Source organism: Canis lupus, chromosome 1 (assembly GCF_048164855.1).
Source record: "Canis lupus baileyi chromosome 1, mCanLup2.hap1, whole genome shotgun sequence".
In the NCBI taxonomy this organism is placed as follows: Eukaryota; Metazoa; Chordata; class Mammalia; order Carnivora; family Canidae; genus Canis; species Canis lupus.
Window position 1 is genome coordinate 83,063,211 of NC_132838.1, and position 27,948 is coordinate 83,091,158.

General features: G+C 41.4%; 1 protein-coding gene and 1 long non-coding RNA gene across 6 annotated transcripts in view; one reads left to right on the plus strand and one right to left on the minus strand.

The window, feature by feature from the left end:
* Positions 1–1,795: 1,795 nt before the first annotated feature.
* Positions 1,796–26,395, plus strand: LOC140639493 (uncharacterized). 3 transcript variants are annotated; one of them, XR_012036201.1, is made up of 7 exons: positions 1,796–2,375; positions 3,377–3,442; positions 6,160–6,310; positions 11,050–11,172; positions 13,984–14,168; positions 15,615–15,691; positions 24,165–26,395. It is a non-coding gene; the product is annotated as an uncharacterized lncRNA (long non-coding RNA). The 3 variants fall into 3 exon arrangements; XR_012036200.1 differs by having other exon boundaries at positions 1,798–2,375; positions 2,491–3,442; XR_012036202.1 differs by lacking the exon at positions 3,377–3,442 and having other exon boundaries at positions 1,798–2,375.
* PCSK5 (proprotein convertase subtilisin/kexin type 5) overlaps positions 11,356–27,948 on the minus strand; it is a 457,779-nt gene continuing 441,186 nt past the window's right edge. For all 3 annotated transcript variants that reach the window (XM_072837738.1, XM_072837739.1, XM_072837740.1), the window contains 3 exons: positions 20,498–20,598; positions 18,125–18,311; positions 11,356–14,098 (listed from right to left, as the gene is read on the minus strand). In XM_072837738.1, coding sequence (XP_072693839.1) covers positions 13,692–14,098; positions 18,125–18,311; positions 20,498–20,598 — 695 coding nt within the window. In that variant the 3' untranslated portion in view covers positions 11,356–13,691. The remainder of the gene's footprint in view (positions 14,099–18,124; positions 18,312–20,497; positions 20,599–27,948) is intronic.

Here is a 27,948-nt window from a genome sequence, read left to right on the forward strand (position 1 = left end):
AACCAGGGCTTAGAGCTGGGCTCTTACATGATACTGGTTTGTTTTGTTTTTAATCTATCATATATCTATCCCAGGTGTTTGTTTGTTTGTTTGTTTGTTTGTTTATTTTAAAGCATGCATTGTTAGGGGCACCTGTGTGGCTCAGTGGTTGAGCGTCTGCCTTTGGCTCAGGTCATGATCCTGGGATCCTGGGATCGAGTCCCTCACTGGGCTCCCCACAGGGAGCCTGTTTCTCCCTCTGCCTATGTGTTTCTGCCCCTCTCTCCGTGTCTCTCGTGAATAAATAAAATCTTTAAAAAAAATAAAAGTATGCATTGTGAAATCAAATGTGGATTTTGGTCAGCTTAAAAAATTAGAATGTGATGAAAAAACATAATTTGGATAAGTATTCTTTCCCCAAACTTTTGCTTTAGTTTTATAAAGAGGCGTTGGTCTAAATTTTATATTGTGGGTTGCAGTCAAAAGAAAAGAAATTGGCATTCCCTATTTTAATTTGCCCTCCTTGTGTTTGGTTCTGGAGGAATCAGGTAGCTACCATCTGGGAAATGAAAAAGAAGCTGTCTCAGTTTCTATGCAAGGAGGCATGTTATTTGTATTTATTTTTCTTTTTTTTTTTTTTTAGGTTTTATTTATTATCCGAGAGAGAGAGAGAGAGAGAGAGAGAGAGAGAAGGGGGGAGGGAGAGAATCCCAAGCCAACTCCAAGCCTGACATGGGGCTTGGATCTCACGACCCTGAGATCATGACCTGAGTCATGACCTGAGTTGGACACTTAACCGACTGAGCCACCCTGGAGCCCTCAGGTGAGTTATTTTACCTCCCTTAGTGTCTTACCTGTGAAACAAGGGAAACAACAAGGCCTCCCCCCTAGGGTTGTTATGATGATTACAAGGATCAAAGGAGCTGAACGATGCAAAGCGCTTCTGATAGTACCTGAGACGGTGCTGGTTACCGGTGTAAGGTGGTCCTTCTCCCCCTCCCCCGCCCCCCAAAGATAACACTGCAGGACACAGCAAACTCCTCCCTAGATTCCATGCAGAGAGTCTAGTTTGGGTCAGTGGTGGATAATGATTTCTGCGAGCAGACAGGCATTCCACAAATATTTACAGAGCCACTACTGTGTGCTAGCACTCTGCTTGGTGCTAGCGTTGACGGCTGTGACTCCGAGGAACACACAGGCAGGCTCCCAGGAGAGGTTCAGCTTATTCAGCTTTACCATCATCACCTCCATGTGGTTGCAGGTATATTTTAGGACTCTGGGTGATTTGAGTGCGTTTCTGGGGAAGGAATCACAGAATCTCCTTGCTTCACCCAGATGCAGTAAATAAAGGAGCATCGTGTCCCTTCAGTTTTTCCAGTACCTTCCAGCTGTGGAAGAAAAAAGGACCACAGGAAGCTTTTCAGCAGATGCCAAAGGTCTCCAAAAGCCAGCATTTCAGGAAAGATGAATTTGCTCTTGTATACATCCTCTAGTGTTTATTTCACAGTGTTTACTGAAAAAAGTTTTTGGGAAAGGAGTGAGAGAGGAAACAGATGGTGCCAAACGTCAGAGGAGAATCACGGATTTCTCTACTCTTTGCTGGCTCAGAGCAGCTGAGAAGCCAGCAGGAAAGCACGAGTGGGGGATGTGGTGTGGTCCTCGCCCTCCCTCCTGGCATTGTGATCCTCAGCTATGTAAACAGGGCTATGATGTCACAACCCAACCAGAGGGAGGTCAGGGAGGTCAGGGCGTGGTGAGTGTGGCCAGCCCTTCCTTCCACACCCTCCTGTCCTTTAGAAGGTGACAGAGACTTCTTAGCAGCTTGCGTAGGGAATTAACAAATTGACGGGGTGGGGGCTCTTTTCTGGTTTAGCTTTTAGCCCAGAGTGAGTGGGAACCAGGAGGGGGTCGGGGAAGCTGAGTTGGGACCAGGTGGGACCAGCTAAAGCCCTCCCTGCCCATTGCCGCGCCTAGGGGAAGCCCCATGTCATCATGTGTCCCGTGTACCTTTTCCAAAAGGGCCAAGAGCCACCTCTAGAAACAGCCACAGGAGAAGTTTGCACCTCAGTTGTGCAGTTTGCAAGTTACAGTACAGGAGGCCACATGCATTACCCCAGATGACATGGCCAGTGTCACACGGGCCAAGATGGGAATGCAGATACCCAGAGTGACCGGCAGCTCTCTTTCATGAAGCTTTTCTTGGCTCTCTTCAGTGGGTTTGCCTTGAAGCTCCACGGTTTGTGGATCTTAAAGAGCTCTTCTTCCCTTTCTTTCAACCCTACCACCCTTGTATCTGAATTCTTTGACCTACTAGGAGTGGAGGTAGATGCAGTAACATGCATTTTTGCAAGCCTTGCATCAACCTCAATATATTGAAATTCTCCTCGGCTTCAAAGGTGAGTCACCTGGGCGATTGCCCAGGGCTGGCGGCTTAGAAGGACAAGGGCCCCAGGCTTAGATTCGGTGCTCTGCTGCTCACTATTTTGAAATCCTTAATTTGTACATTTACAGATTATGTAGCTGCCCAGTTTTCTGAGAAACCACCTCCAGATGGTTGGCCTGACTGTATAGTTTGATAATGTCCCAGTTTCCACAGGATAAGTGACAACACAGGTGAACAGAGAAATGATCGCCTTGGTGTAGCACCTTACAGCTTAGAACAGACTTTCACACACATTAGCTCCATTTGTGCTCACGAGAAAATGTAAGGTGACAAGCCTACTTAAGGCCACCAGAGATCCACCTACAGGGGATGGAGCTGATCCAACAGGCAAAGAGCAAACAGCTCTTGAAAAGCGAAAATCAACAAACAGGAAGGAGAAATTATCCAGATGTTATACAGCTGTGCTGCAAAGGGAAGTCACAGAGGCAGTGAAGGACTCAGCACAGAGTTGGGCCAAAGGGATCACAGGGAATAAAAATTCCAATCCCAGGCTGAGAGAGGGAAAGTCAGTGTACTTGGAGCATCCGAGGAGTAGCAGCCACAAAGACCCCTCATAGGATGTGCATCACAGAGTCCAGCTGAACACTCCTTTGTCCAGGATTCTTTGCCCGGCCACTTGTTGATTAGCAATTTGGTTTGCTTTCTGTGTTCCTTTGCTGGAGGAACACATCAATACTGAAAACAGTCCTCAAGCCCCTTACCCCCCCTTAGAAGCTTGCCACCCCAAGACCTGCAGTCTGGAACCCAAGCTAAATACAATTGACCTTGGGCAGCCTGGGAGTTGGGCGCCCATTTCCCACACCATCAAAAATCCACCCATGTCTTTTGACTCCCCCAAAACTTGACTGCTAATGGCCTATTGTGGACTGGAAGCCTTGCTGATGACATCGACAGTCGATCAACACCTGGTTTGTATGTTATGTGTGATATACTTGTAATACTGCTGTATTAAAGTGAGCTGTGGAAAGGAAGATGTCATTAAGAAGATCATGAGGAAGGGACGCCTGGGAGGCTCAGCGGGTGAGCATCTGCCTTCAGCTCAGGTCATGATCCCAAGGTCCTGGGATTGAGTCCCACATCAGGCTCCAGGCTCAGGGGAAGTCTGCTTCTCCCTCTGCCTATGTCTCTGTCTCTCTGTCTCTGTGTCTCTCATGAATAAATAAATAAAATATTAAAAAAAAGATCACGAGGAAGAGGAAACAGATTCGCAGTACTGTTGTGTACTTAGTGAAAACATCCACAGGCAGGTGGACCCATGCCTTTGGAACCCGTGTTGTTCAGGGGTCAGCTGTGCCACCTGTGGACTGTCTTAGGGCACCCAAACTGTGGGGTTTTGCTGCAACCGGTCCACCTGGTTGTCTGACTTGATGATCTGCCGCTGTTGCCTGTCCTGTTGGTAGAGCTCCAGTTGCAGCCTGACGTCTGAGGTCCATGGCTCCTCGCTGCCAGGCATCAGCTGGCTGTGTTCAGTGGGGACCGAGATGTCCTCAAGGCTGTCTTCCACTCACAGCCATTTGGAGGCCAAAGAGACAAAGGAGAGGATGCTTTCATGGGTTCTCAGCTCCACTGTCCAGACAGGCCTACTTTCCTGACTCTTCTCAGACGGCTTTCGAATCCTATAGCCTAAAGGTTTTTCTACATGGATTCATAGTCAAGGTGACCTAGAAATAGCTTGACTGCTGTTCTTCCTGGTCCATGTTCTCAGCACACTCGGAAGATTCCCTGTGGCTTTGTAGGCAAACTCTAATGTGAGTTTTTCATGACTTGGGGAGGAAAGAGGGGTGTGTACTGTAGAAGCGTGGATTCTCTTGGATGGTCGAGGTATACATAGGATTTGTATGAGGAAGCTATTCTGGGGCACCTGGCTGGCTCGGTTGGGAGAGCACTCGACTCTTGATCTCGGGGTCATGAGTTCGAGCCCCATGTTGGGTGTGAAGATTACCCAAAACAATGAGAACAAAACACTGTTCTGCTGGGAGCAGAGCCGAGGTTGCTTTTTAGAATGAGAAGGTGTGGAGAGATGGACACATTTTATTAGAGGTCAAACATTTGGCCAACATGTTTATTGACTGTGTGGCCCTTTAGCCAAAACTTTTATCACTTCAGTGAGGAATGGGTTGATTTCCTCCTGGCTTTGAAACAAAGCACTGATTTCTGAAAGAATAAGTCTCCTGTTTCCCTATCTGCTGAGAAATCAAGTAAGAAAATCCGGTTAATGACATGCTTATATAAAGCCACTCACCCAACGTATCTGCTTTGCAGGAGAAGGCAAAAGGGGCTCAGGGGGTGTGTATTTGCTTCCAGATTAAGTGTGTAGGGAAGATTAAGTCTACTTTTCTCTCCCTCATGTGATCTTGCCTCACAAATCCTTTCAAGATACAGGCTCATGGGAGGGAGACTATTAAAGAAGCTTTCACTGCTACTAAAATGAGATGAGAGGGAGCGGCGGGACGTTAGCAGTTATAGGACCCCTTCTGTATACCAGGCGCATTGCATACGTTAATGTCATTCATTCCTCCTGGCAACCTTGCAGGGTCTGGAGTTCAAGTTTTCCACACAAAGTGAGGAATCAGAGAACTTCAGTAACTTGCTCAAGATTCCACATGAGAAAGGGTCAGAGCTGGAATTCTATTCCAGGAATCTTTAATTCTCAAACTCATGGTATTTCTGTGATGCCAAATCATCTTTATAAAACTGAATACAGAAGTGGTGAGTCTAGTTGGGGCATCACCCACCAAGATTTTTTAAAAAGGGGGTCTTCATTCTTAGGAATAGTTTCTGAATGGATAGCATGAGATTATTATTATTATTAAGAGAAACTGCAGTGAGGGCACATCATGGAGCTGCCCCTGAGCCAAAGTCTTTGGAAAATTGTGCAACTTTCCCACTTAGGCTCGCTGGTTCCCTGAGAAACAAGAACACGAGGGGAAATGATGCAAAGAGAAAGTGGAGTCCACCACATACAGTGTCTGCTTGCCAGGTCTGCCTCTGCAATAACCTCCCCAGGTTTGCAGAGGATGCAGGATGACCGATAGTCTTTATCACATGTAGCTGAAATAGATCTGTGGGTTCAAGTTCATGTGAGAAGTGTTTATGGTTTTATTTTTTATTACGTAATCTTGACACCCAACATGGGGTTCAAACTCACCACCCAGAGATCAAGAGTCGAATGCTCTGTCGACTGGGCCAGCTAGGTGCCCAAGGTGTGCTTGTCCGTTTACAGAGGCCAGGAAAGTTGAGATAGAGGCTTAGTGCTCACTCTTACTGAGGTTGGCAGACACTTTTATTCTCCCACTTGTATTATTGGGAGAATAAATGTCTTTTCCCTCTACAAAAGCATGTAGAGGTATCAATTTGCTTTTTCTCACAGCCTCTATGTTCTAATGGTTTTATTGTCCCTGCCCCCCGAATTACTGCATTGCTTGCATTGCCCCTCATCTTGGGTTATTTGTATACACATTTGTTTTTTTCACTTTAATATTAAACTATTTGGGGGGGGCAGATAATGTTGTTTATTTGTTTTCTACAGTTCAGCCTACATAATCCACATAAGGTTTTTAATTTTAGAAATACACTTGAAATGGTAGTCTATTTAAACTTTTATATCTTGCTTATTATTACCTGTAACTATTGTAGCATATTTTGTATAGTCTTTATAAACTTACTTTTAGAGTGTAAATTACTTCAAAGTTGCTTTAAATTATAAGAAAAGTGAAACTTTTTTTTTGTAAATGGAGTTGGTACTCCAGAGAGGCTTCTAGGAACTAAAAGTGATCCCTGGTCAACAGCCAGAAAAGTAGTGCGGCCCTCCATCCTAGAGCTCCCAGAAACTGAATTCTGCTGGCCACCTGAATACCTTGCAAAATGGTTTTTCTCCAAAGCCTCCAGGTAAGAGGCTTGCATCTTGATTTTGCCCTTGTGAGACTCTAAGCTGAGAACTCAGTCAAGCCTACCTGCATTTCTGGGTTATAAAACTGTGAAATAATAAATGCATATTACTTGAAGTTGCTATATATGTAGTAGTTTCTTATACAGTAATACAAATGAATACATTGGCTTACTCTCTGCCAAGTAATACACAAGACAGTCCACGTCACTACAGGTAGCATTGGAACAGAACTCCAGAATCGTGTGCTGTAATTAAAAGTCCTTGCTAGGGATGTCCGAGTGGCTCATCTCTGAGTGTCCGCCTTTGGCTCAGGGCGTGATCCTGGGCTTCTTGCAGGTAGCCTGCTTCTCCCTCTACTTGTGTCTCTGCCTCTCTCTCTGTGTCTCTCATTAATAAAAAAATCTTTAAAAGAAAAAAAAAAGTCTTTGCTAAAACATTATTATTCGTTAAATTTGTTTTACTTTGATTGCTGGTGGAAACGAGCAAACAAGTAATTATTTTGTAAAAAAGACAGGAATTTCTGGATAAGAGATTTGATAAGACAGAACTCACAGATGGAAAGATTCTATCTAAAAAACGTGGTGTGTTGAAGCTGGCTCGTCCTGGCCGCTGAAAGCCAGTTGTTAATTGTTCAGGAATCTTCTGAGTCAGTTGTCAGACATGGCAATTATTAAAAATTCAGTTATAAAACTTTCAATTGAAGAGGTTATATTAGAAACATAGGTAACAAATACCCCAAACTCATCACTTCTTAATCATTTTACATTTTACTATTAGTTATGCTCCTGAGGCTATTTTTGTTTCTAAGGCGTCTGTATGGCAGAAATACTGTAAGGGTTTGCTGCTTCACATTTCTTCCAGGCTCTACATCAAGTGACATCATGTTCGAACCTTGAAATTGGCCACAATGGGTGTATTTACACCATGGAAACTGGCAAATGCCTTTTCTGAACCAATGAGATACCATGAAAGTTGTTCTTGAGACTTGCATCGGGGTAAGGTGGGGACTTTTTCCTATGGTAGGTGGACCCAAGAGAATGCAAAGTTTGTCACATTGAGCGGAGGCCCCCTTTCTCACTGGAAAGGGGGCCTCCACAGCAAGAGACAGGGAGGAGCAATGGAGGTCGACCAGAACCCGAGGATGGTTTGAGCTCCATTCCAGCAGTACTCGATCCCACCCTAGGCTTCTTGATTAAATGAGCCAACAAATTCCTTTTGTATTGAAACCTGTTTGGGTTGACCTTTCTGTAATTTTTAACTAAAAGCAGCCTCAAGGATACAGCAGAATTTATGTCTGGTGCAGAATCCCACTCCTGGCCAGGGAAGAGGCTTCCCTGATAACGGTGTCATAGAGGGCTGGTAATTCTCCTGGCTTCCATCTTGTTCTGCTCTTGCATTATCATTCTCTTCTTTACAGACACACATTTGCTCCATGGAATGGTTTAATTAGCCTTCTATCAGTTCCCTTTGGCAGCTGGGGTTAGCTCTTATCAATGAACACTTTTGTTAGAGTGAGGGACATTCTTATCAGGTTTATCTAACAGCTCCACTGCTCTACTTTCCTCTTCCTTGATAATGGAAAACTTTATTTATTTTTATTTATTTTATTTTTCGACAATGGAAAACTTTAATTATGGATGGCAAAGTCCCAGAAGATGAGTCATGATTTTTCTAAACACAGCAGGGTAATCAATCTCATTACTCTTTATCAGATATTTGCTTTCAAGCCTTCTTTACAGCTAAGGTTGGCCACAGGACCTAGTTTTGGTGTATACTCTGAGCTCACGAGGCACCTATATGCAATTGTTTTTATACCTATAATCACTCAACAGATATTTGCCTTTATACCAACAGATATTTGCTTTTGTACCATTAGATCTGTAAGTCACTAAGGAAATAGAAGTAAACAAAACAGACGTCCTCCCTCTTATCTTTCTTCTTCATCTGTATAACTTTTTGTTGGTGTTTTTTTTTTTTTTTTTTTTTTTTTGCCTATGTTGAGAACAATGCAAGGTAGACATAGGTAGCTTTATTTATTTATTTATTTATTATTTTTTTTATTTTTTTATTTTTTTAAATTTTTATTTATTTATGATAGTCACAGAGAGAGAGAGAGAGAGGCAGAGACACAGGCAGAGGGAGAAGCAGGCTCCATGCACCAGGAGCCTAATGTGGGATTCGATCCCGGGTCTCCAGGATCACGCCCTGAGCCAAAGGCAGGCGCCAAACCGCTGCGCCACCCAGGGATCCCATATTTATTTATTTATTTATTTATTTATTTATTTATTTATTTATTTTTATTTATTTATGATAGTCACAGAGAGAGAGAGAGAGAGAGAGAGAGGCAGAGACATAGGCAGAGGGAGAAGCAGGCTCCATGCACCGGGAGCCCGATGTGGGATTCAATCCTGGGTCTCCAGGATCGCGCCCTGGGCCAAAGGCAGGCGCTAAACCGCTGTGCCACCCAAGGATCCCCATAGGTAGCTTTAAATGTGAAACCCCAAATACATCCTTAAATTTTGGCCTCATTTATTCGTTATCAGATGTTGTTGATATGTGGTGATCAGTTAGATTCAAAGTCTGTGCCAGGCAGGCATTAACAGAATTCTTGTTTCTCTTTGAAACACAATCTATTTATTTCATTTTAGTGAAAATGCAGAATACTGTTTATTTTAATTGATGGCATCTAAGCTTGGGTAGGACACTGCAGTTTCTTTTTTCATGAACTCTGGAGCAGACCTCCTTAACTCAGAACAGATCTTGAAATGTCTATTTCAGTGTCAAATTTATGCAATAAGGACTTAAGTCTTTATCTTGAGTTTTAATGTGTTAACTTATATATAGTTAATGTCTACAATTACCTAAAAGAATTTGTTTTGTCCTTGACCCTCAGGCAAGATGATGCCCTTGAACTGCAGGATCTCATTCATGCTTCACTGGCATCACTCTTGGTGATTCATTGTTCCTATAAATTCTATTCATTTGGAGTTAAAACTAACCTCCAAATGGAAGAGATACAAGGATTACTGACAGAGGCTAGGTTCATTCTTCAGTTAGAAGAAAAAACAGGGACTTGAAAGTCCTAGATTCAAATCCCAGTTGGACCACTTGCAAACATTCTGACACCACCTTGGTTATCCATTTGTAAGAGAATCATATTACTGCTCCATAGCACGTGTGTTGTAAAGATTAAATAAGATCATATGAAAAAAGTGCCTATGACTATGTCTGACACATAGAAGGCATCAAAAATGGTATTGTTATGATTTATTTTTTTCTCCCAAACTAGATCAGAAGCTCCTTAGGACCCAAGATCTGGTTGGTTCCACTTGCTGGTGTTTCCTAGGATCTAGAACTATGTCTGGCACATAGTCAATTCTTAATACATACTTGGTAAACTAATATTATCACTACTCCCATCATGAAATTCAGATCAACTACTTATTAACTTCAGTGAGTGTTTTGAGGACTATCTTCCACATCCTCTTTTTCAAATTAAGCCAAAGAACGAATCTCCCCCATGAAAGCACCCACCCCCTAAGGCTTGAATTTGCAGTTGTCTTGTACTTCTCCTGCTTAACTGACACCACCTCTCCTCCTCCTTCCCACTTAACTCTGCACTCAGGACCATTATCATTGTCTAGTTGTTTCATATATGTGAACCCTGGCTTCTTATAATTCAATTCCCCCAAGAATTCTTGATTTCTCACCAAATTCTGGGCATTGTGCCAGGTTCTGGAAAGAGAATAGTTGGCACCCTAGGGAATCAAGTAGCTACCCCTCTTTTAGTAGATACAGATATATAATTAAATAGTTACATCACAATGTGATGTGAGAAACTGTATGCACAGAGCATATAGATAGCAGAGAGGTGAGAAAGTGATTGATCTTCAAGGTGGTCAAAGGAGACCTCCCAGGAGAAGTTAGAGGAAGGAAAAATGATTTTAAAGGATGGTCGGGAAGTTTCCAACTGGTCAATGTGAGGGAAGAATATTCCAAGGAGAATGAACAATGTGTGCCCAAGGATGGGAAATAACAAGATGTTGTCTTGGATAGCTTAGAAGCAATTCAGGACACATGGGGAATCTGGAAAATAAGGAGAGGTGGGAACTGGTGGGTAATAGAAGCAGTGGCTCTGTCTTGCAATATTTGAATGTCAAAGTCAGCATGGATGGTGGGGAGCCCTGAATGCAATGGGCTGGTGGACCAAAGATCTGGTGGATCTTTGATAGAGGGATAGAGGGTAAATTGGAAGAAATAAAAAGACTGAAGTTCAGCAAAATTCAGGAGGAAGCAGGAAAGGTCCAGATGAGAGAGACTGTGGACCTAACTGAGTCAGTGATGGTGGGGTTGACAGATTGGACCGATTTTTAGGAAGAAGCTTCATAACTGCTATGACTAGCTTTAGTCATTGAAAATAGAAAGACAAAAAGAAGAAAAACAGTGCTCTTAACAAACAGCATTGTAGTGTGTACCTTAGTTGGTAAAGGATACTACCAAGCACACAATGTGCTCTGAAATAAGCTGTTAATAAGCCAGTCCCCATTCCATTATCTGGTCTTGATTTAATTTTGTTTCCAATTTTAAAATTGCTTTATATGAACTGGAACCTTCCAAGCCCTTGCTCAGCCTCTTGGTGCATTTCCAGTCTATAAGATCCTCTTAATATTTCCAAATTATTTGCAAACAGAAAACCAAAAAGTGACTTTGTTTTCCAACCGCGTATTTATCTCTTTAGACAGTTGTTCACATAGTATGCAAAAGAAGTCTGAAGATAACGTGGCATGATCAAGAACAAAGAAGGAAAGATGTCAGACAGTACCAACACACAATACTAGCCTTTTTACCAGGCTCACATAAGGTAACAACACAATTTTTCTTTGTATTCATGGTTATCTCAACCTCATTTAATCTTTACCTGAGTTTCATAAACACAGATTTTTTTTTTTCCCTTGGGAAACAATTTCCAGGCTGCACAAAGAAATGGTCCAACTCAGTCTATCAGGGATTTAGAATTAATCAGGGAAGAAGAACAACACAGAACAAAATTGAACAAAATTACTCTTTTGCATAGACTATAAATCTGTAATTTTACAGCAAAGGATAAGAAAGGCTTCCATTGATACGATGGCTATCTTACACCTATTTTTAACTTCTAAGGATTGAAAAGAGAACTATTAGAACTTCAGATAGATTTTGAAGAGATGATTTTAAATGATCAAAAATGCTGGAAGTATATCATATGTGTATAAAAACACATGGACTCTTGAGAATGTATATATATATATTTTAAGATGAGGTCGGCAGATATTCATTTATATATTTTTTAAGACGAGGTCGGCAGGCTACGTCTGTTAGCCAGTCTGGCCCATTACCTGTTTTTGGACTCCCCTAAGCTAAGAATGGTTTTACATTTTTAAGTGCTGGAAGACAAAAAAATATCAAAAGAACAACAATATTTCATGATATGTGAAAATTACCTTAAATCCAAATTTCAGTGCCCCTAAATAAGTTTAATTGGAACACAGCCCATTATTTGTTCTGGATTGGCTGCCTTTGTGCCACATGGCGGAGTTGATGGTTGTGCAAAGCCTAAAGTATTTACTATCTGGCCCTTTCGAGAGAAAAGTTTGCCAACCTTTGTTTTAAGAGAATTCCCCTAAAGAAACACTGAGGCCTCAGTACATGGAAGGCTTCTTCACAGAGATTTTCTGCATCAGTGATACGTTATATTAAAAGAAAAGGAGAATGCATGAATTTAGTAAGGGTAAAATTGTTGCTATATCATGAAATAAGATAATATACACTCTTTTACTACATTTAGGTTGCTTCTTATTTTATGCCAGTATAGTATAGCTACTAAGACTATGCACTTCAGGGTCATTCTTTTTCCTTGAATCTTGATTAGCTTTCTGTGACCTCGGGCTATTTACTTACTCTCTCAAAAGTCTTAGGTTTCCTATAAAAACAGGATAGTAATGGTGCTAAACTCATGCAGTCATGGTATTAAGTGGGGTGATTTTCATCTTAAAGGAATTATGTAGCTCGATATCTATTACATAGGAGGTGTGTGACAAATTTTTTAATGAGCAGCATTGTCATCTGAAAATGTCATTTTTCGTGATCCCTTCACAGGACTGCCTGTAACTTCTGCTTGGATAAGAAAATCTGCAAAATCCTGAGTATATAATTTCACACAATGGCCCAGTGCACAAATCCAAGCATGTACTTGACAGGAGAGTGGACCAAGGAGAGCCTAGAATGTCTAGAAATGGATCAGAGTGGTAGAGAGTGCTGGAAGGCCAGTGGGCGGCTGGATTAGGCTCATAAGCAGGACGTTGGGATTTCCCACGTTAGAGAATCCGTTCCAACTTTTTCTATAAGGATCCTCTTAATATTAACAAGTTGTTTGCACGTCTCTCAGGGAGCTCTCAGTCTGTGACAGGCTGTCGAAAGCTTTTTGATTTGGTAGCTAAAAACTTTTTTTTTCGGAGTGGATGTAGTTCTCGTCATTTTATCCCATTTTATGTTGGGTTAACACTACCATTTTTCTTTTATTACTTAATGTCTTAGCTGGTGTTTCCGACCACAAAAATCATGAGAGTGTAATGCTGCAATTCTTGGGAATGTAATGATTCCTGTCCTACTGGCTTGCTGCTCCCTTGTCCTGCCTGAGCTTGCTCTGCCCTAGGACAGTGACTGTGGATTCCTACAGAGGAGCCAGAGCCCAGGGAGCACATAGTTCCTTGGCTCTGATGCTGGCTCCCTTTTCGTGCCTCATCTCCAAGTAGGTTGTGAACACCCTTAGCGCAGGTAGTGTCTTCTGCTCCCCAGGGACAGTCTGGAGGCCAGTGATAAAGGGCATGAGGAGGAAAACCTTTAGCTGGTCCTAACAGAACTGACCTTTGCCTAAAGATAGCTAATGGGGGAGAAAAATCTCCTGAGACAAACAACTCTTTTGTCTCCCCATCCCCCCAGAAAATCATTTATAGAAATATCAGAATCCCAGAAAGCAGAAAATATCTCTGCAACATAGCTGAGAAACAGAATCCCTAATAGGTCCACTTTTTTTTTTTTAATCTCATGAAATGTACAAATCTCACTTTTTTTTACTTTCTGTAATTTTGATTTATTATTCTGAGAAAAATCCCTCTGAATTTTATCCTTGTTTCTCAGTTATGGTTGGTTGAGTTTAGCCACTCCAAAGAAGAACTAATTATTTCAGCTTTCTTCCATACTCTAGCTGGACTTGTGGTTAAGGGGACCAATACAAACACCCACACATCAGCCTGTTGTGTGGTGATAAAACCCCCAAACTGTAACACCCGCATACATGCCTGTGAGTGGAACGGGGCAGAGTTGGGGGGGGTGGCCTCTTGCCTACTGGTAGGAGTAACTCTCATCATCGTATTCCAGCTCATCCTCCTCATCATCATCCAGCAGCCCATACTTAAATTTCCGGTAAACAGTGCCATCTTGGCCCATGTAGACGATGTCATCATCATCATCTTCATCATAGTCCCTGTCCCTGTACTCAATCACCTGATCCTCTTCAAAGCTGGTGCTTTGATGATGACTGCTCTTATAGGACACATATGACTTATTAGGGTCAGCCAGCTTCTCATAGCCGGGCTTTGCCACGGGCTCACCTCGGCCCCGGGATTTCTTCCAGACAATCACAGCTGCCCCGAGCAGAAGCACCAGCATAACGGAGGATGTGATCAACAGGGCAGTCTTGGTATGCTCACCGGCAGGCCCTATTTCACTTGACTGAAGGATACACTCCTCTGTTGGAAGAAGGGCAGAGAGGGGAAGGGTGGAGGAGAAGAAATGGAATGAGGAAAATTAATTTCTGAGGTAAAAAGCTTTGCTTTCTCTTTGAAAACCAAAATGGTAGAATCACTGTCTCTGATTTTCCTAGAGTGCACACCATGCTACAGAATTGCATTGTGTACCCCCCTGAGAGTCCCAGTTGGCATCTGGTGATACCAACAAACCCTTCTAGGATGAAGGTCAGTTTGAGAAACAGAGTCCCCTCATCCTCATACCTTGTGAGTCAGTCACCAAGTCTCCAATCTGACCAATCGATTTTTCTATTTCCCTCTTAAGAAAAATATTCCATCTGGGCTCGTGCTTCAGTTACTGCTAAATGCTGTTTTTTGTTTCAACTCCTACTTTCTCTAAGACTGATCCCTCTCCCCAGGTATCTTCAACCTGGTCCGATATTTAAGGGCAGAGAAGATTATTTATAAAACCATTGACTTTTTTTTTTTTTTTAAGTAGCCTCTATGCCTAATGTAGAGCCCAAAATCATGATCCCAAGATCACGAGTCACTTGCTCTGCTGACTGAGCCAGCCAGGTGTCCCCAAACCATTGACTCTTGAAGCTGTGTGGGGCCTTAGAAATTACTTAGGTCAGAATTCCAGAGAAGATGGTGGTGTAGGGGGATCCTAGGCTCACCTCAACACATCTAGATAATACCCACATCAATGTAAATAACCCAGGAAATGACCCAAAGACTAGCAGAACAGACTTCACAGCTGAATGTAGAGAAAAGGCAAATCAACTGGAGAATAAGGTTGATTGATTGATTTTTAATTAGGCTCCACACACCCAGTGTGGAGGGCTCAACACAGAGCCTTGAACTCATGACCCTAAGATTAAGACTTGAGCTGAGATCAAGAGTCTGATGCCCAGCCAACTGAGCCACCCTGGAACCCCCAAAGATTTGTTTTAAATATCAAGTTGTGTTACTCGGGCAAATTGGTAGCACTCAATGAAACAATTAAAAAAAAAAGAAATTAATTACGTCAATCTGTTTCTTGACAGTTGAGGAAACTGAGGCCCACAGAGAGGAAGTGACTTGTCACTTGGTAGAGGCAAAAACTTGTTTGTGAAGCAATCAGAATTTGAACCCAGGAATCCAAATTGCATGCTATAGACTGGAAACATTTGGGCAAACATTCTGACAACTGTGTTTTTGGTGTCATGGCATTCTGTAGCTCTAATCTGACAGGAAGAGAGTCAGTTTCTTTAAATTCTAACTACCAAGTTTAATAATAGGGGACTCTTCTATCATAATTCAGATTTCTGAAGTTGAGAGCTCTGCCCCTTGTTGTTCATTCACTGGTCTCTGTTTCAATGCCTTGATCAAGAACATGGAGTAACCAAAACTCACAGAATGAAGGACCAAACAACAAGTTCAGTGATGAGCTCATTTTTCTTACTTTTCACTCATTTATTCAGGTGGTATGATTTGGGTAAGTTACCCACTTCTTTTCCCCTCTTCTTTAACTCACCAGAGGCGAGAATAAAAGAGTATGAGAGCACCAGGGAAAAAACTAGCAGGCTCTGTTGGATGTACAAGTTAAAATACAGGGTAAGTTTTCCGTAAGTGGTTTCTAAACGACCTGGGTCTGCCCCCAGGATTCTTTTATGAAAATCTAGGTATGTTATATATACTAGCTTAATGGATGTAATTCTGCTGCCAATTATTTTAGGGGCAATTATTTTTGCTAATTACATACTGGCCAATTGGATCTGATTCATCACCACTGTGTATTTCCCACTCTTTTTGCTGGTGATAAAAAAGTTGCCTATTTTATCCCAACTTTCATTCTCATGGGATTTTTGCCCATCAAGCAGAATTTCCTCTTCTAAAATAATAGCACTATCATAATTGTTTTTGTCATTAGCAATACCAGCACAGAGTTTTTCTCTGGAGGAAATACTAAAGCGCCCGAGGGATGGATAAGCAATCTGTGTGCAGTACTTGGAGATAAATACTGCCTAGGGCAGGAGAATCAATAAAATATGTTTCAAGATTGTTTCAATTACTAAGGCACCATATGCAATCATGTCCTACTCTTCTCCAGGCTTAGGTCTGCAGAGTTAGGGTCAGACTCTGTGATCTGGTTTCTTTGAAGGAGCAGAGTGTGTCTCAGTAAAAAAAATGGGCAGGTAATCAAGAGTATTTAGACTTGTGCAGAGTTGCCCCAGGTGGATCTCCAAGTGTTGCAGAAGGCCCAGGAAAGCTGAGTAAATAGTTCTTAGTTGGAACGTTTCTGAAGAAACTCTGCACCCAATGTGCACACACTTCTGGTTTCATTTAAAGCCATTGATGTAATGAGGGTTATTATTCTTAGCTGACATAGTGTGGATATCAGGCAATCATACCCTGAAGGTGGATATGTATGAGGGGCTGGGGAAACCAGCTGTTTGTAGGGGTAGAAAAGCTAAAAGAAGGAAATAATCAGTTTTTGGAAATATAATCTTTAGAATTTAATATAAAAGGCCACTAAAAATTAAAAATGACTAGTACCAGCTATGGGTCTGAGATTTACTTCACTTATGGACAGGCTCACATTAATATGATGTCTCTTTGTCAGGCCATGATACATCTGAACCCCAGAGAAATGATCTGCTTTTGGACTGGAGAATATATTTTAAGAAAAAAATAAATAAATAAAAAATATATTAATCATATATATCTCTTAAAATATATAATATATATGTATAATCTATCTATAAGTATAGATAATATATATCTATAAACATATATATATATATATATCTTAAAAATATACATATATACTTTTAAGAGGGAATCACCCCATTTGGGATCTTTCTGAGTTTGTGGCCTATGAAGACCAAGTACCCATATGCATATGGATGGAGTTGGAGGTAGGAGACAGCTGGGGGCCTGGGAATTGGTAAAAGGGGTTTTGTTTCTTTCTAGCTTTGACGAAAGTTCATTTTAAAAATACCTTAAGTCTCTAAGAGGAGCCTTAGATTTTGGCTAACTTCCATAGAATGAGTCTACAGAAGAATCAAGGTAATATTGGTATCAGCTTTTTTGATAATTCTTTTCCTTTATTTCCCCAGGAGGGAAGGATAAAAAGAAGAAAGTGAATTTATAAAGATGAGATTCTGGGGGCACTTGGGTGGCTCAGTTGGTTAAGTGTCCAACTCTTGGTTTCAGCTGAGGTCATGATCTCAGGGTTGTGAGATGGAGCCCTGAGTCCAGCTCCACGCTCAGTGGGGAATCTGCTTGAGATTCTCCTTCTCCCTCTGCCCCTCCCCCTGCTTGCTCACTTGCCCTCTCTCTCTCTCTCTCTCTCTAAAATAAATAAATAAAATCTTTAATTAAAAAAATGAGATTCTAGATGAACTTGAGTTCTTATTTTAGAGGTAGCACAGCAGTGGAAAGAATGCAGGCTTTGTAGTCCAAAGGGCCTATATTCTAATTCCAGATGAGCCCTTAACATTGCAATGGACTGGAGTATGTTAATCAAACCCTTAGAGCCTTGGTCTCCTCATCTGAAAAACGGTATTAATAATATCTACTTACAGGGGCACCTGGCTGGCTCAGCAGGTAGAGCATGTGATTAGAGACCATTTTAAAAAAATCTACTTGGGACACCTGTGTTGCTTAGTTGGTTAAGCTGTTGACTCTTGATTTCAGTTCGGGTCGTGATCTCTGGGTCCTGGGATCAAGCCTTGAGTTGGGTTCCAGGCTCAGTGGGGAGTCTGCTTGAAGATTCTCTCCCTCTCTCTCTGGCCTTCCTCCCTGCTTGTGCTCCCACACACTCTTTCTCAAATAAATACATTTAAAAAAATTAAAAATAAAAAAAAATTGCTTAGATGAATTGATGGACAGAAAACTCTAGGTACAGTAAACACATTGCAGGCACTCCATAAAAAGGTAGCTCTATTTATTCTCCAGAGCTTTCCATCCTCCTCTCCCCTCTGCTCTCATCCCCTTACAGAAGAGAGGCCCTTCCTCTGCAGCCTGCTCTTCAACTCCCCTCACCTGTGGTGTCCCGGCAGTCACAGCACTCCTGGTTGTGGGAGGGATCAGAGACATTACAGCATTGTAGGCAACGGCCATCATCCATTAGCAGCAGCAGGCTGGCGGGGCACACGGTGCAGTTTTTGGTTCCAGGTCCCTTGCATTCCACGCAGCTTTCGTGGCATTTTTCACAGGTAAAATTGTCCCCCTGTTAAGAACAATCAGGAGATTCTTTTTGAGTGTGGATCAATTAACAAGGCACTGGAGTTCCCTGGTGCGAGTTCCATCTTGGCCCCATGAGGGAGGGAGAGAGGCATGTGGGGGATAGTAGAAAGAGAGCTTGTTCTGGGTCCATTTTAACTGTTGAGAATGAAACACAGACCCAACTGTTCTCACTTGAAGGAAACCGTTGATGGCTCTTTCCATCTGAGATCCACTGGTAACAAGAGTGGGAGAACAGGCTTCTAGAATAGCTTAAGTTACAAACTGACAGCTCATGTGCTGTATCTGGTCAAGAACAAGTTTTGTCTGGCTCATACTAAATTGACCTTCACAGTTTAAAAAACTTTTGATTCATTGCCCACATTTCAAAATTAGAGTATTTCGGGATCCCTGGGTGGCGCAGCGGTTTGGCGCCTGCCTTTGGCCCAGGGCGCGATCCTGGAGACCCGGGATCGGATCCCACGTCGGGCTCCCGGTGCATGGAGCCTGCTTCTCCCTCTGCCTGTGTCTCTGCCTCTCTCTCTCTCTCTCTCTCTCTGTGACTATCATGAATAAATAAATAAAATCTTTAAAAAAAAAAAAAAAAAAAAAAAAAAAAAAACAAAATTAGAGTATTTCACTTGTAAATCAGTTCCTAGTTTCTCTTTAAAAATTACACTGTCAACACTGTCATCACTCCCACATGGCAGCATCACAGACAGCTGAACCGCAGTGGCCCTCTTTTTGTGCTCTCCTGGTTGATTGAGTCCTCAGCACTAGCTCTGATGTCACCAACATAGATGACACTCAAATTCGACTTTTTTTTTTTTTTTTTTCAAATTCGACTTTTTATCAAGCCAGTGCTGGGATTTTTCTTTGACCCGACACCCTTCACTCATGTACGTTAAGCTGATTTGCCTCTGTGGTTATTAGATTCTTATGGCCCTGCCTCATTATAATATTTGTGACTGTTCATCTGAAACAGTGAAATCTCAGTGACAATAGTTGAGAGAGAAGGAGAAAGTGGCTTCCTATCTGACAAATTGCTCCTTCGGTGGTGCTAAAAATGTAGATAAGGGAAGATATCTTCCTATTTTACTTCTGTGCTTTGGAAGGATGGTATGGTAGAAAAGGAAGGAATGGAAATTGCCTTTGTTGAGCACTTTGGCATATTTCGGGTGCTGATAAAGTGCTTTCTCAGCTGTAATTATTTTACCAAATCCTGGATTAGCCACCAGGCCCCCTGGTTTCAATCCCAGCTTTGTTACTTACTACTCATGTGATCTTTAGCAATTATTTAATCTTTCTGATCCTCAGTTTCTCCAAAGTGTAAGGATTTAATGAGAGCTCCTAATGTGAATATGTTGGATCATGTTAATTTCACCATGGCGAGATTTACTTAATTTCTAAAGTTTGGAAACACAAGAAGTTAGTGAACTCAGAATATCCATGGTTTCTAGGCAAGGAAATGAAACAATATCTCTCTTAGTACACCATGCAGGGGGGCAGGAAATGAAAGACCAACAGCAGTTGTGTAGTTCTGACATTATTCAGGCATTTCAGGTCAGACAGCAGAGGGGTAGGAGAGAAGATATTTCTTCTTTCTTCTTCTTCTTCTTCTTCTTCTTCTTCTTCTTCTTCTTCTTCTTCTTCTTCTTCTTCAATTTATTTATTTGAAAGAGAGAGAAAGCAAGAGAGAGAGAGAGAGAGAGAGCAAGCTTGAGTGGGGGGAGGGCAAAGGAAGAGAGAGAGAGAATCTCAAGCAAACTCCATGCTGAGCACAGAGCCTGACATGGGCTCAATCCCAAGACCCTGAGATCATAATCTGAGCAGAAATGAAGAGTTGGATGCTTAACCCACTGAGCCCCCAGGCACTCCAAAACTTCTTAATTCTGATGTGGTGTTCCTAACAGGACTTCTAAGGTCATGAGCAATGAATGTAAAGGTAAATCTGAGGTCCTTTTTATCTAATTTCTCCATTATTTATCTCAGGTCATCTCACTTCCTTTGACTGAAATTGAGGCCACTGGTGGGTAGCACAATTATTCCATGATGCAGAGGTAGAAGATTATAAAACTAGAGCAAGTGTAGGAATTTTAGGACTTTTTGACTTTGCCCAGAATGACAGGCCAAAACTAGCTCCCATGCCTCTGCAGAAGTAGAGGAAGGCACACCATGTCCAGCTTTCTGTACCTTTCCCACTCTGTATTCCCCCACCAGACAGTCTGAGGCACAGATTCCTCCCATTAGGTGGTAACTCCACACGCAGGATAAGCAATTCCATGCTCCTTTTCCTGAAAGAAAGAAAGAAAGAAAAAGATTCTAAATTATGAGGGCTGACCTTAGATTTCAACCTCTGTCTTGGGTTCAAAACTCTTAGGAGCAAGGACTATGTCAAGAAAATTGAAGTAGAAGGATGAATTGATTGAGGAGATGGGGGAGGGGGAAGTCTCCAGGACACCGAGTGAAGACCTAGAAATTATCCAATTAGTCAATCAATGTAAACTCCCATTTGGAAATTGAGTGTTTGGAAGGAATAGATCTTTTATGACAGCAAAAAGAAAGATTTTCAGAAAATGAGAAATCATGTGGAAAGCTTATAAAACTTTTGTCATTCTGCTTATTGTTTTACTAATATAGAGGAAGAGAATGATACCAGATGATTTGGAGGGTCCCAATACTCATTCGGTGAGAAAATCATGGTTAGGCAGTCTCTAACTAAGAAATACCAGACTTAAAAAAAAAAAAAAAAAAAAAAGGAAATACCAGACTTAGAATTTAAAATGCCAGGGCTAAGAATATTTAGCAGATCAGTTTGTCCAGTTGTTCTTAATTTGGGGAGGGTGGTGGTTGTGGTGACAGATTCCTTTGAAATTCTCTTGAAAGCTAGAAACTTTCTTTTCAAAAATTGGAATGCTATTATTTATTTATTTATTTATTTATTTATTTATTTATTTAGAGGTAGAGAGGTGGGGAGGGGCAAAGGGAGAGGGAGAGAAAGAACCTCAAGCAGGATCCACGCCCAGTGTGGAGCCCCACACAGTGCTCGAACTCACAACCCTAAGACCACCTGAGCTGAAATCAAGAATCAGATGCTTACCTGACTGAGCCACTCAGGTTCCCCTATTATTTTTTTTAAATAAATGAAAAATAAGGCCCAGATATGTCAAGTTATCCATTTAAGGTTACATAGGTAATGGTCAAGAATCAAATTCAGATTTGTTGACCCACAGTCCAATGCTCTTTCAATCATACTATCTGCCTTAACATCTTATGACCCATTATATAGAGGAGGTCTGAATCTACAGGCTCTGTGTTTGTGGTGCTAATATCCTACTCCTAATTGAGAGACCACAAGAATGATTGACCCAAGCATTACCTTTTGCCCAGATATTAAGGGATAACTTCTAGAAAGGGTTTTGAGACAGGAGACCTGAATTCTCAACCATTCCATTAGGAAGGTCCTGGTGTTTTTGCTGAGAATTTCAAAATGAGCAGGGAGATAGACGGGGGGCATGGAGTGTGTCTGGTATTGTGAGTTGGAACTTGATATAGGTTTTCCCATCAGAAGAATATCGCACAGAGTTGTTAGTTGCATTTGAAGTAGATCCAGGAATCTTGACCTTCACAATCACTATGGAGTTAAATCAACTTTTCATGTCTAATCTCTGAGCTCAATCATTTATGATGTTTCTATGGAAGAAAAATTCTGAGCTCTGAACAACAGTTTAGAGAATGAACCTTTATTATCCAATTGCTTTTTAGATTGGGAGCTGCTTGTAGTGATACAAATTTTATAATAAAGCCATTTTATTATTTTTAAGTTTTAAATCAAAGTGTAGTTGACATACAATATTATATTAGTCTCAGCTATACAACAGTGATTCAACAATTATGTACATTACGAAGTGCCCACCATGCTAAGTATTGTTACCATCTGTCACCACACAAATAATATACAATAATATTACAATATTATTGACTATATTCCCCATGTTGTACTTTCCATCTCTGTGACCTACTTATTTTATAACTGGAAGTTTATACCTCCTAATGCACTTCACTATTGTACTCCTCCTCCCACCCCGCTGCCCTCTGGCAACCACCTGTTTGTTCTCTGTAATTATGTATACTTATTTGTTCATTTATCTTTTTTTTTTTTTTTTTAGATTCCACATAAAGTGAAATCATGGGATATTGGTCTTTCCCTGTCTGACTTATTTCACTTAACATAGTACCCTCTAGGTCCATCCATGTTGTTGTGAATGACAAGATTTCATTCCTTTTTACGGTTAAGTAACATTCCATTGTATAAATATACCACATCTTCTTTAGCCATTCATCTATTGATGGACACTTGGGTTGCTTCCATAATTTGGCTATTGTAGAATGCTGCTGTAAACTTAAAATGCATATATCTTTTTACATTAGTGTGTGCATTTTCTTCAGATAAATACCCAGAAGTGAAAATAATGCATCCTTTGGTATTTCAATTTTTTATTTTTTGGCAAATCTCCATACTGTTTTCCATAGTAGAACATGAAACATTCCTACTAATCGTGCACAAGGGCTCCCCTTTCTCTACATCCTCACCAATACCTGACATTACTTAGCCTCTTTGGTACTAGTCATTCTGACCAGTCTAAGGTAGATTTCTCATTGTGGCTTTGATTTGCATTTTCTTGATGAGTAATAACGTTGAATATCTTTTCACGTGACTACAGGCCATCTGTATGTCTTCTTCAGAAAAATATGTATTCCAGATCTCTGACCATTTTGCTATCAGATTATCTTTTTGTTAAGTTGTATGAGTTCTTTATATATTTTGGATGTTAACCCCTTATCAGATATATCATTTGCAAGTATCTTCTTCCATTCAGTAGGTTGTCCTTTTGTTTTGTTGATCGTTTCCTTTGCTGTGCAAAAGCTTTTTAGTTTGATGTAGTTCCAATTATTTATTTTTTTTGCTTTTGTTCCCCTTCCCTGAGAAGACAGATCCAGAAAAATACTGCTAATAAATGTTGCTGATAAATATTGTGATGTTCAAGAGTTTCCTCTGTGTTTTCTTTTAGGAGTTTTATGGTTTCAGATCTTACCTTTAAGCCTGTAAGCCATTTCGAGTTATTTTTGTGTAGAGTGTAAGAAAGTAGTCCAGTTTCACTCTTTGGCACGTGTCTGTCCAGTTTTTCCCAACCCATTTGTCGAAGACACTCTCTCTTCCCCACTGAATATTCTTGCCTCCTTTGTTACAGATTAACTATGTAAGCATCAGTTTATTTCGAGGTTCCATTAATCTATGTGTCTATTATTGTGCCAGTACCATACCATTTTGATTATTATAGATGTATAGTATAGTTTGAAATCCGAGAAAATCATTCTATTTTTATCTTACCTCTAGCTTCATAGAGAAATTCTTACATGTTCTAGAACATATTGTGGTTTTTGATAAAAGAATCAATCTTCCCCTCCTTCTTTCTTCCTTCTTTCCTTTTCCTAACCTACATTCTTCTGAAATATAGCTTAGGTGTCTTATTTCAATTTTTTTAAATACAAAAGATTTTTTTTTTTTAATGAAGAAAAATACAGAGTAGAAAAAAATCAGAAAAAAGTAGTAAAAAGATTAGGTCACAGTATTTGTGTCTTAAGATTGCTTCTATTTTACAGAAGACCAGCAGCAATTCATAGAAGCTTATATCCTGAGTGATCCCCAAAGGCCCTACATGTCACCAGTTACATGTCCTATATTGACTTATTGCAAAATCTGTAGAGGGTACAGATCCTTTTGCTAAAGGCAGTTTGTTAATTTTCAGAATGTTTTCTATTCCAAGTTTAACAACCTATGTTTATCATTGCTTCTAAGGATCTGCAAGAACTGTGCGACCTAAAAAGATTGTTTTGAAATTTCCTCAGAATTGAGAATTCAACTATCAGTTTTTCCTGGAACTAACCCCTGTGGGATGAGTTCAGCGCTGCAGAACAACCCCTGGGGACATCCATGGTGTCATCCACACAGGAAGAGGAAGCTGGAAAGACATAGGAGGTTTTGGCTACCAGCTTTGATTTTTATTTCAAACAGTTTTGTGAGGAGGATAAATAAAAAGTTAAATGTGTAAAGGTAAGGAATGAGCTAATTATGGAGGAACCAACTGCATACAAAGGTAATATTTGGCTTTATCCCCACCCTGACCTGTTCAGTGCTTTGACATATTTATTAATTTTTTTTTCTTAAAAGATTTTATTTATTTATTCATGAGAGACAGAGAAAGAGAGAGAGAGGCAGAGACACAGGCAGAGAGAGAAGCAGGCTCCATGCAGGGAGCCCGACGTGGGACTTGATCCTGGGTCTCCAGGATCACACCCTGGGCTGCAGGCAGCGCTAAACCACTGAGCCACCAGGGCTGCCCTATTATTATTATTATTATTATTATTATTATTATTATTATTACCATTGGACAGTCAAATGTGAATGAAATAAATCTAGTTGGTAAATTGCTTATTTAGCTTGCTAAATTTTCTCCTGGAAATTTTGTGCATCCTCATTTCTTAATATGACAGCTAATGTTTTAGCTTTCTTTTTCTCTTTTTAGCACTGAATAGTATTTCATTGTCTGCATTTGTTGATGAGCTTCTGGGACTGAGAATCCTCAGAATTCCCTTAATCCACCAAGGAAATCTCAAACCTACTTAAAGAAATTTATAGTTTTTCAAACTGTGCTGACAAGATCACTAATAATTTCTATAATCCCTGCAAAAAAAAAAATCTTATAAAGCTAGTGTTCTGTTTTGACCGGCTGAGGTTGAGACACTAATTTACCTAATGATGGTTGCCTGGTCTTAATTAAAAACTCAAGGGCTCCAGCCCACTGCACTGCCCTAGGGCATTGGGATTAGGGTTGTCAGATTTAGCACATCAAAGCAGAGTGTTTTATCTGGCAATCCTAGTTAGAATAAAGGCCCCACACGTCTAGTAATGATGATATAAAAAAAAAATCTAATGGAAAGCCAATACCGTATTTACTATGATATGGCCAGTGATAATGCCAACTTTCCACCACCCTCTTACCCCACGCCCACTCCAACCCCCCATTCAATGTATTCTCTCATTTATCTTATTCTGGTTAGAAATTTTGAGCAGCAACAATAGGTGCCCCTGGAATAAAAAGAAGACAACACAAATGAATGGTTACTTAATGCAAGATTTTTCAGAAGGCCCTTTTTCAAAGATTGGAGTCAACTGCAGATAGGGGAGGGTGGGAGCCACTGTATGGCAGAGTTTTTGTGGACTTGTCTCAAGGACTGCCTGTAAGTGGTATGGGGGGGGGGGGCGCCCATGAGCAGATTTGAAGTGGGGCTCTTGAGATTCCAACTGTGCTCCACGCTCCAATCTGGGCTGCCCTGCTCTGGTCAGTTTACACAATAGCATTCAGCTTAAGGTTTCACCTGAAGAAGAAGGACCACTGCTAAAATGCCATCTGAAACCATTACTCTAAATTACACATGTGCTGTCCAGTGCAGGAGCCACCAGCCACGTGTGGCTACTGAGCCTTGGAAATGTGGCTAGTACAGCTTGAGTTGTGCTGTACATGTAAAATAAACATCGGATTTCAAAGATTTTGTATAAAAAAAACTCTCAGCTTTGGGACGCCCGGTGGCTCAGTGGTTGAGTGTCTGCCTTTGGCTCAGGGTGTGATCCCGGCTCCTCGGTCCAGGGATTGAGTCCCACATCGGGCTCCCCTTGAAGCGCCTGCTTCTCCCTCTGCCTATGTCTCTGCCTCTCTCTGCATCTCTCATGAATAAATAAATAAAATCTTTAAAAAAATTCTTAGTTTTTAGGTTGATTACAGGTTCAAATGATTATTTTGTGGATATATTGCCTAAATACATATATTATAAAATTTATTTTACTTATTTTTGTTCTTTAAAATGTGACCACTGGAAAAGATTTAAATGTGTGTATGGTTTGTATTATGTTTTAGTTGGATGGTGCTGGTACACCATGTTGGGAGTTACTCAGAAGAAATTCTAGGGCTGGTATGAATAGTGTGTGACCACTCCCAGGCTAGTTTACATTGTCCACTAGTCTGAGCATTTTGCAGCTAAGAATAATATAATGTTTATGTCACTGATAGTCTTCTAAAATAATAAAAAAATATTGAGGACTCTCTCCAGCTTTTTTTTCCTTCTTGGTATTTAGACTTATTTTTTTTTGTTATGGTTATAACCAGCCGAGGAAAGTGGGGAGGTGGGTCGTGACACTGACTCCATGGTTCAGAGAAACGCACAGGTGGCAGCCCCAAGCAGGAACAGGTGGTTCTGGAGCTAAATATCAAGACCAAGACCAACCACGCCTTGCGGGCAGGTGTCCTGGCTCAGCCCAGCAGCCCTGCAAGGAACCCCATGGACTCAGGTTCCTCTGAGCAGCAGCTCCTACTCTTCCAGCATCACTTCCTCTTGTAGCTTTTTCTGCTCTTCTGCTTGTAACTTCTTGGGCTTTTTCTGATTCGGAAAGAATTCACGGCCCCTCTGCTTCTGTTCCTTCTTGGGAAGCTCCTCCTCTCTTTTTCTTTCTCTCTCCAATTCTTCCTGTTTTTTTCTTTTCCTTGGCTCTGTTCTCTGCTCCTCCTCTTGGTGCTTTTATCTTCTTGGCTGTTCCAGCTCCTGAAGCCTCTCAAGCTGTTATTTCCTCAGTGAGGCATCACTCAGGTGTCTGGAGTCAGAGAAACTTTTTTTTTTTTTTTTTAAGATTTTATGTATTTATTTGAGATAGAGAACATGAGCGGGAGGGGAGGAAGGCAGAAGGAGAGGGAGAAACAGACTCTCCACGGAGCAGGGAGCCCAAAGGGGCTCAATCCCAGCACCCTACCTGAGCTGAAGGCAGACACTTAACTGGCTGAGCCACCCAGGTGCCCAGAATCAAGAGAAACCTTATGTAGTGGCAGTGGCCTGGCACTCCTTGCCTTTCTACACGACCTTCGGTGGCACAGGGCACTCAGGGCTTGGATGAAGCCCATGTATGTACTTGCAGTATGCAACCTTGGCTTGGAAGTTCAAGTGTTCCCGAAATTGGAGGTGTGGAAGTTCTGGCCTGTCGTCTCCTCCCATTGGGGATCCAGCATGGGGATGTCCATGTTCCATATTTCCCCTGACTTATCAAGCACTTTGACCATGACCAACTTGCTGAGCTGACTCCTCAGGGCAAATAATTTGCAGGGCAGCCCCCTCCAAGTGACAGATGCCTGGCCTCTCTCTGGGTAGCATTTCATCCTCATCCTTTGTGTCATGGAAGAAAGAGTTCTCTGGCATGTGAGGAAATTGATTTTGAACTTGGCGGCATGCACCTTGACTTGGAGGAAGTCACTAAGCTTAATGACCTTGCCATGGAGGCAGGCCAGGAAAGAGGTGACCAGATTCTTGTCTACCTTGCCTTCCAAGTGGATGAAGTCCATGGTGCTCATAGAAATCTGCAGGGTGGAGACCTAGTGATCGTGCACCATGGTCGTAAGTCTTTTCAGCACTTCCTTGGCTGCTTCAGCTGTGGAGGGCCATGTTGATGGTCACCTTCATGATGGGCCTGAGACAGAGGCTGACAGAAGACGAACGCCACCATCCTAGATGTGTCTTGGACTGTGGTAGCTGCTGTCTTA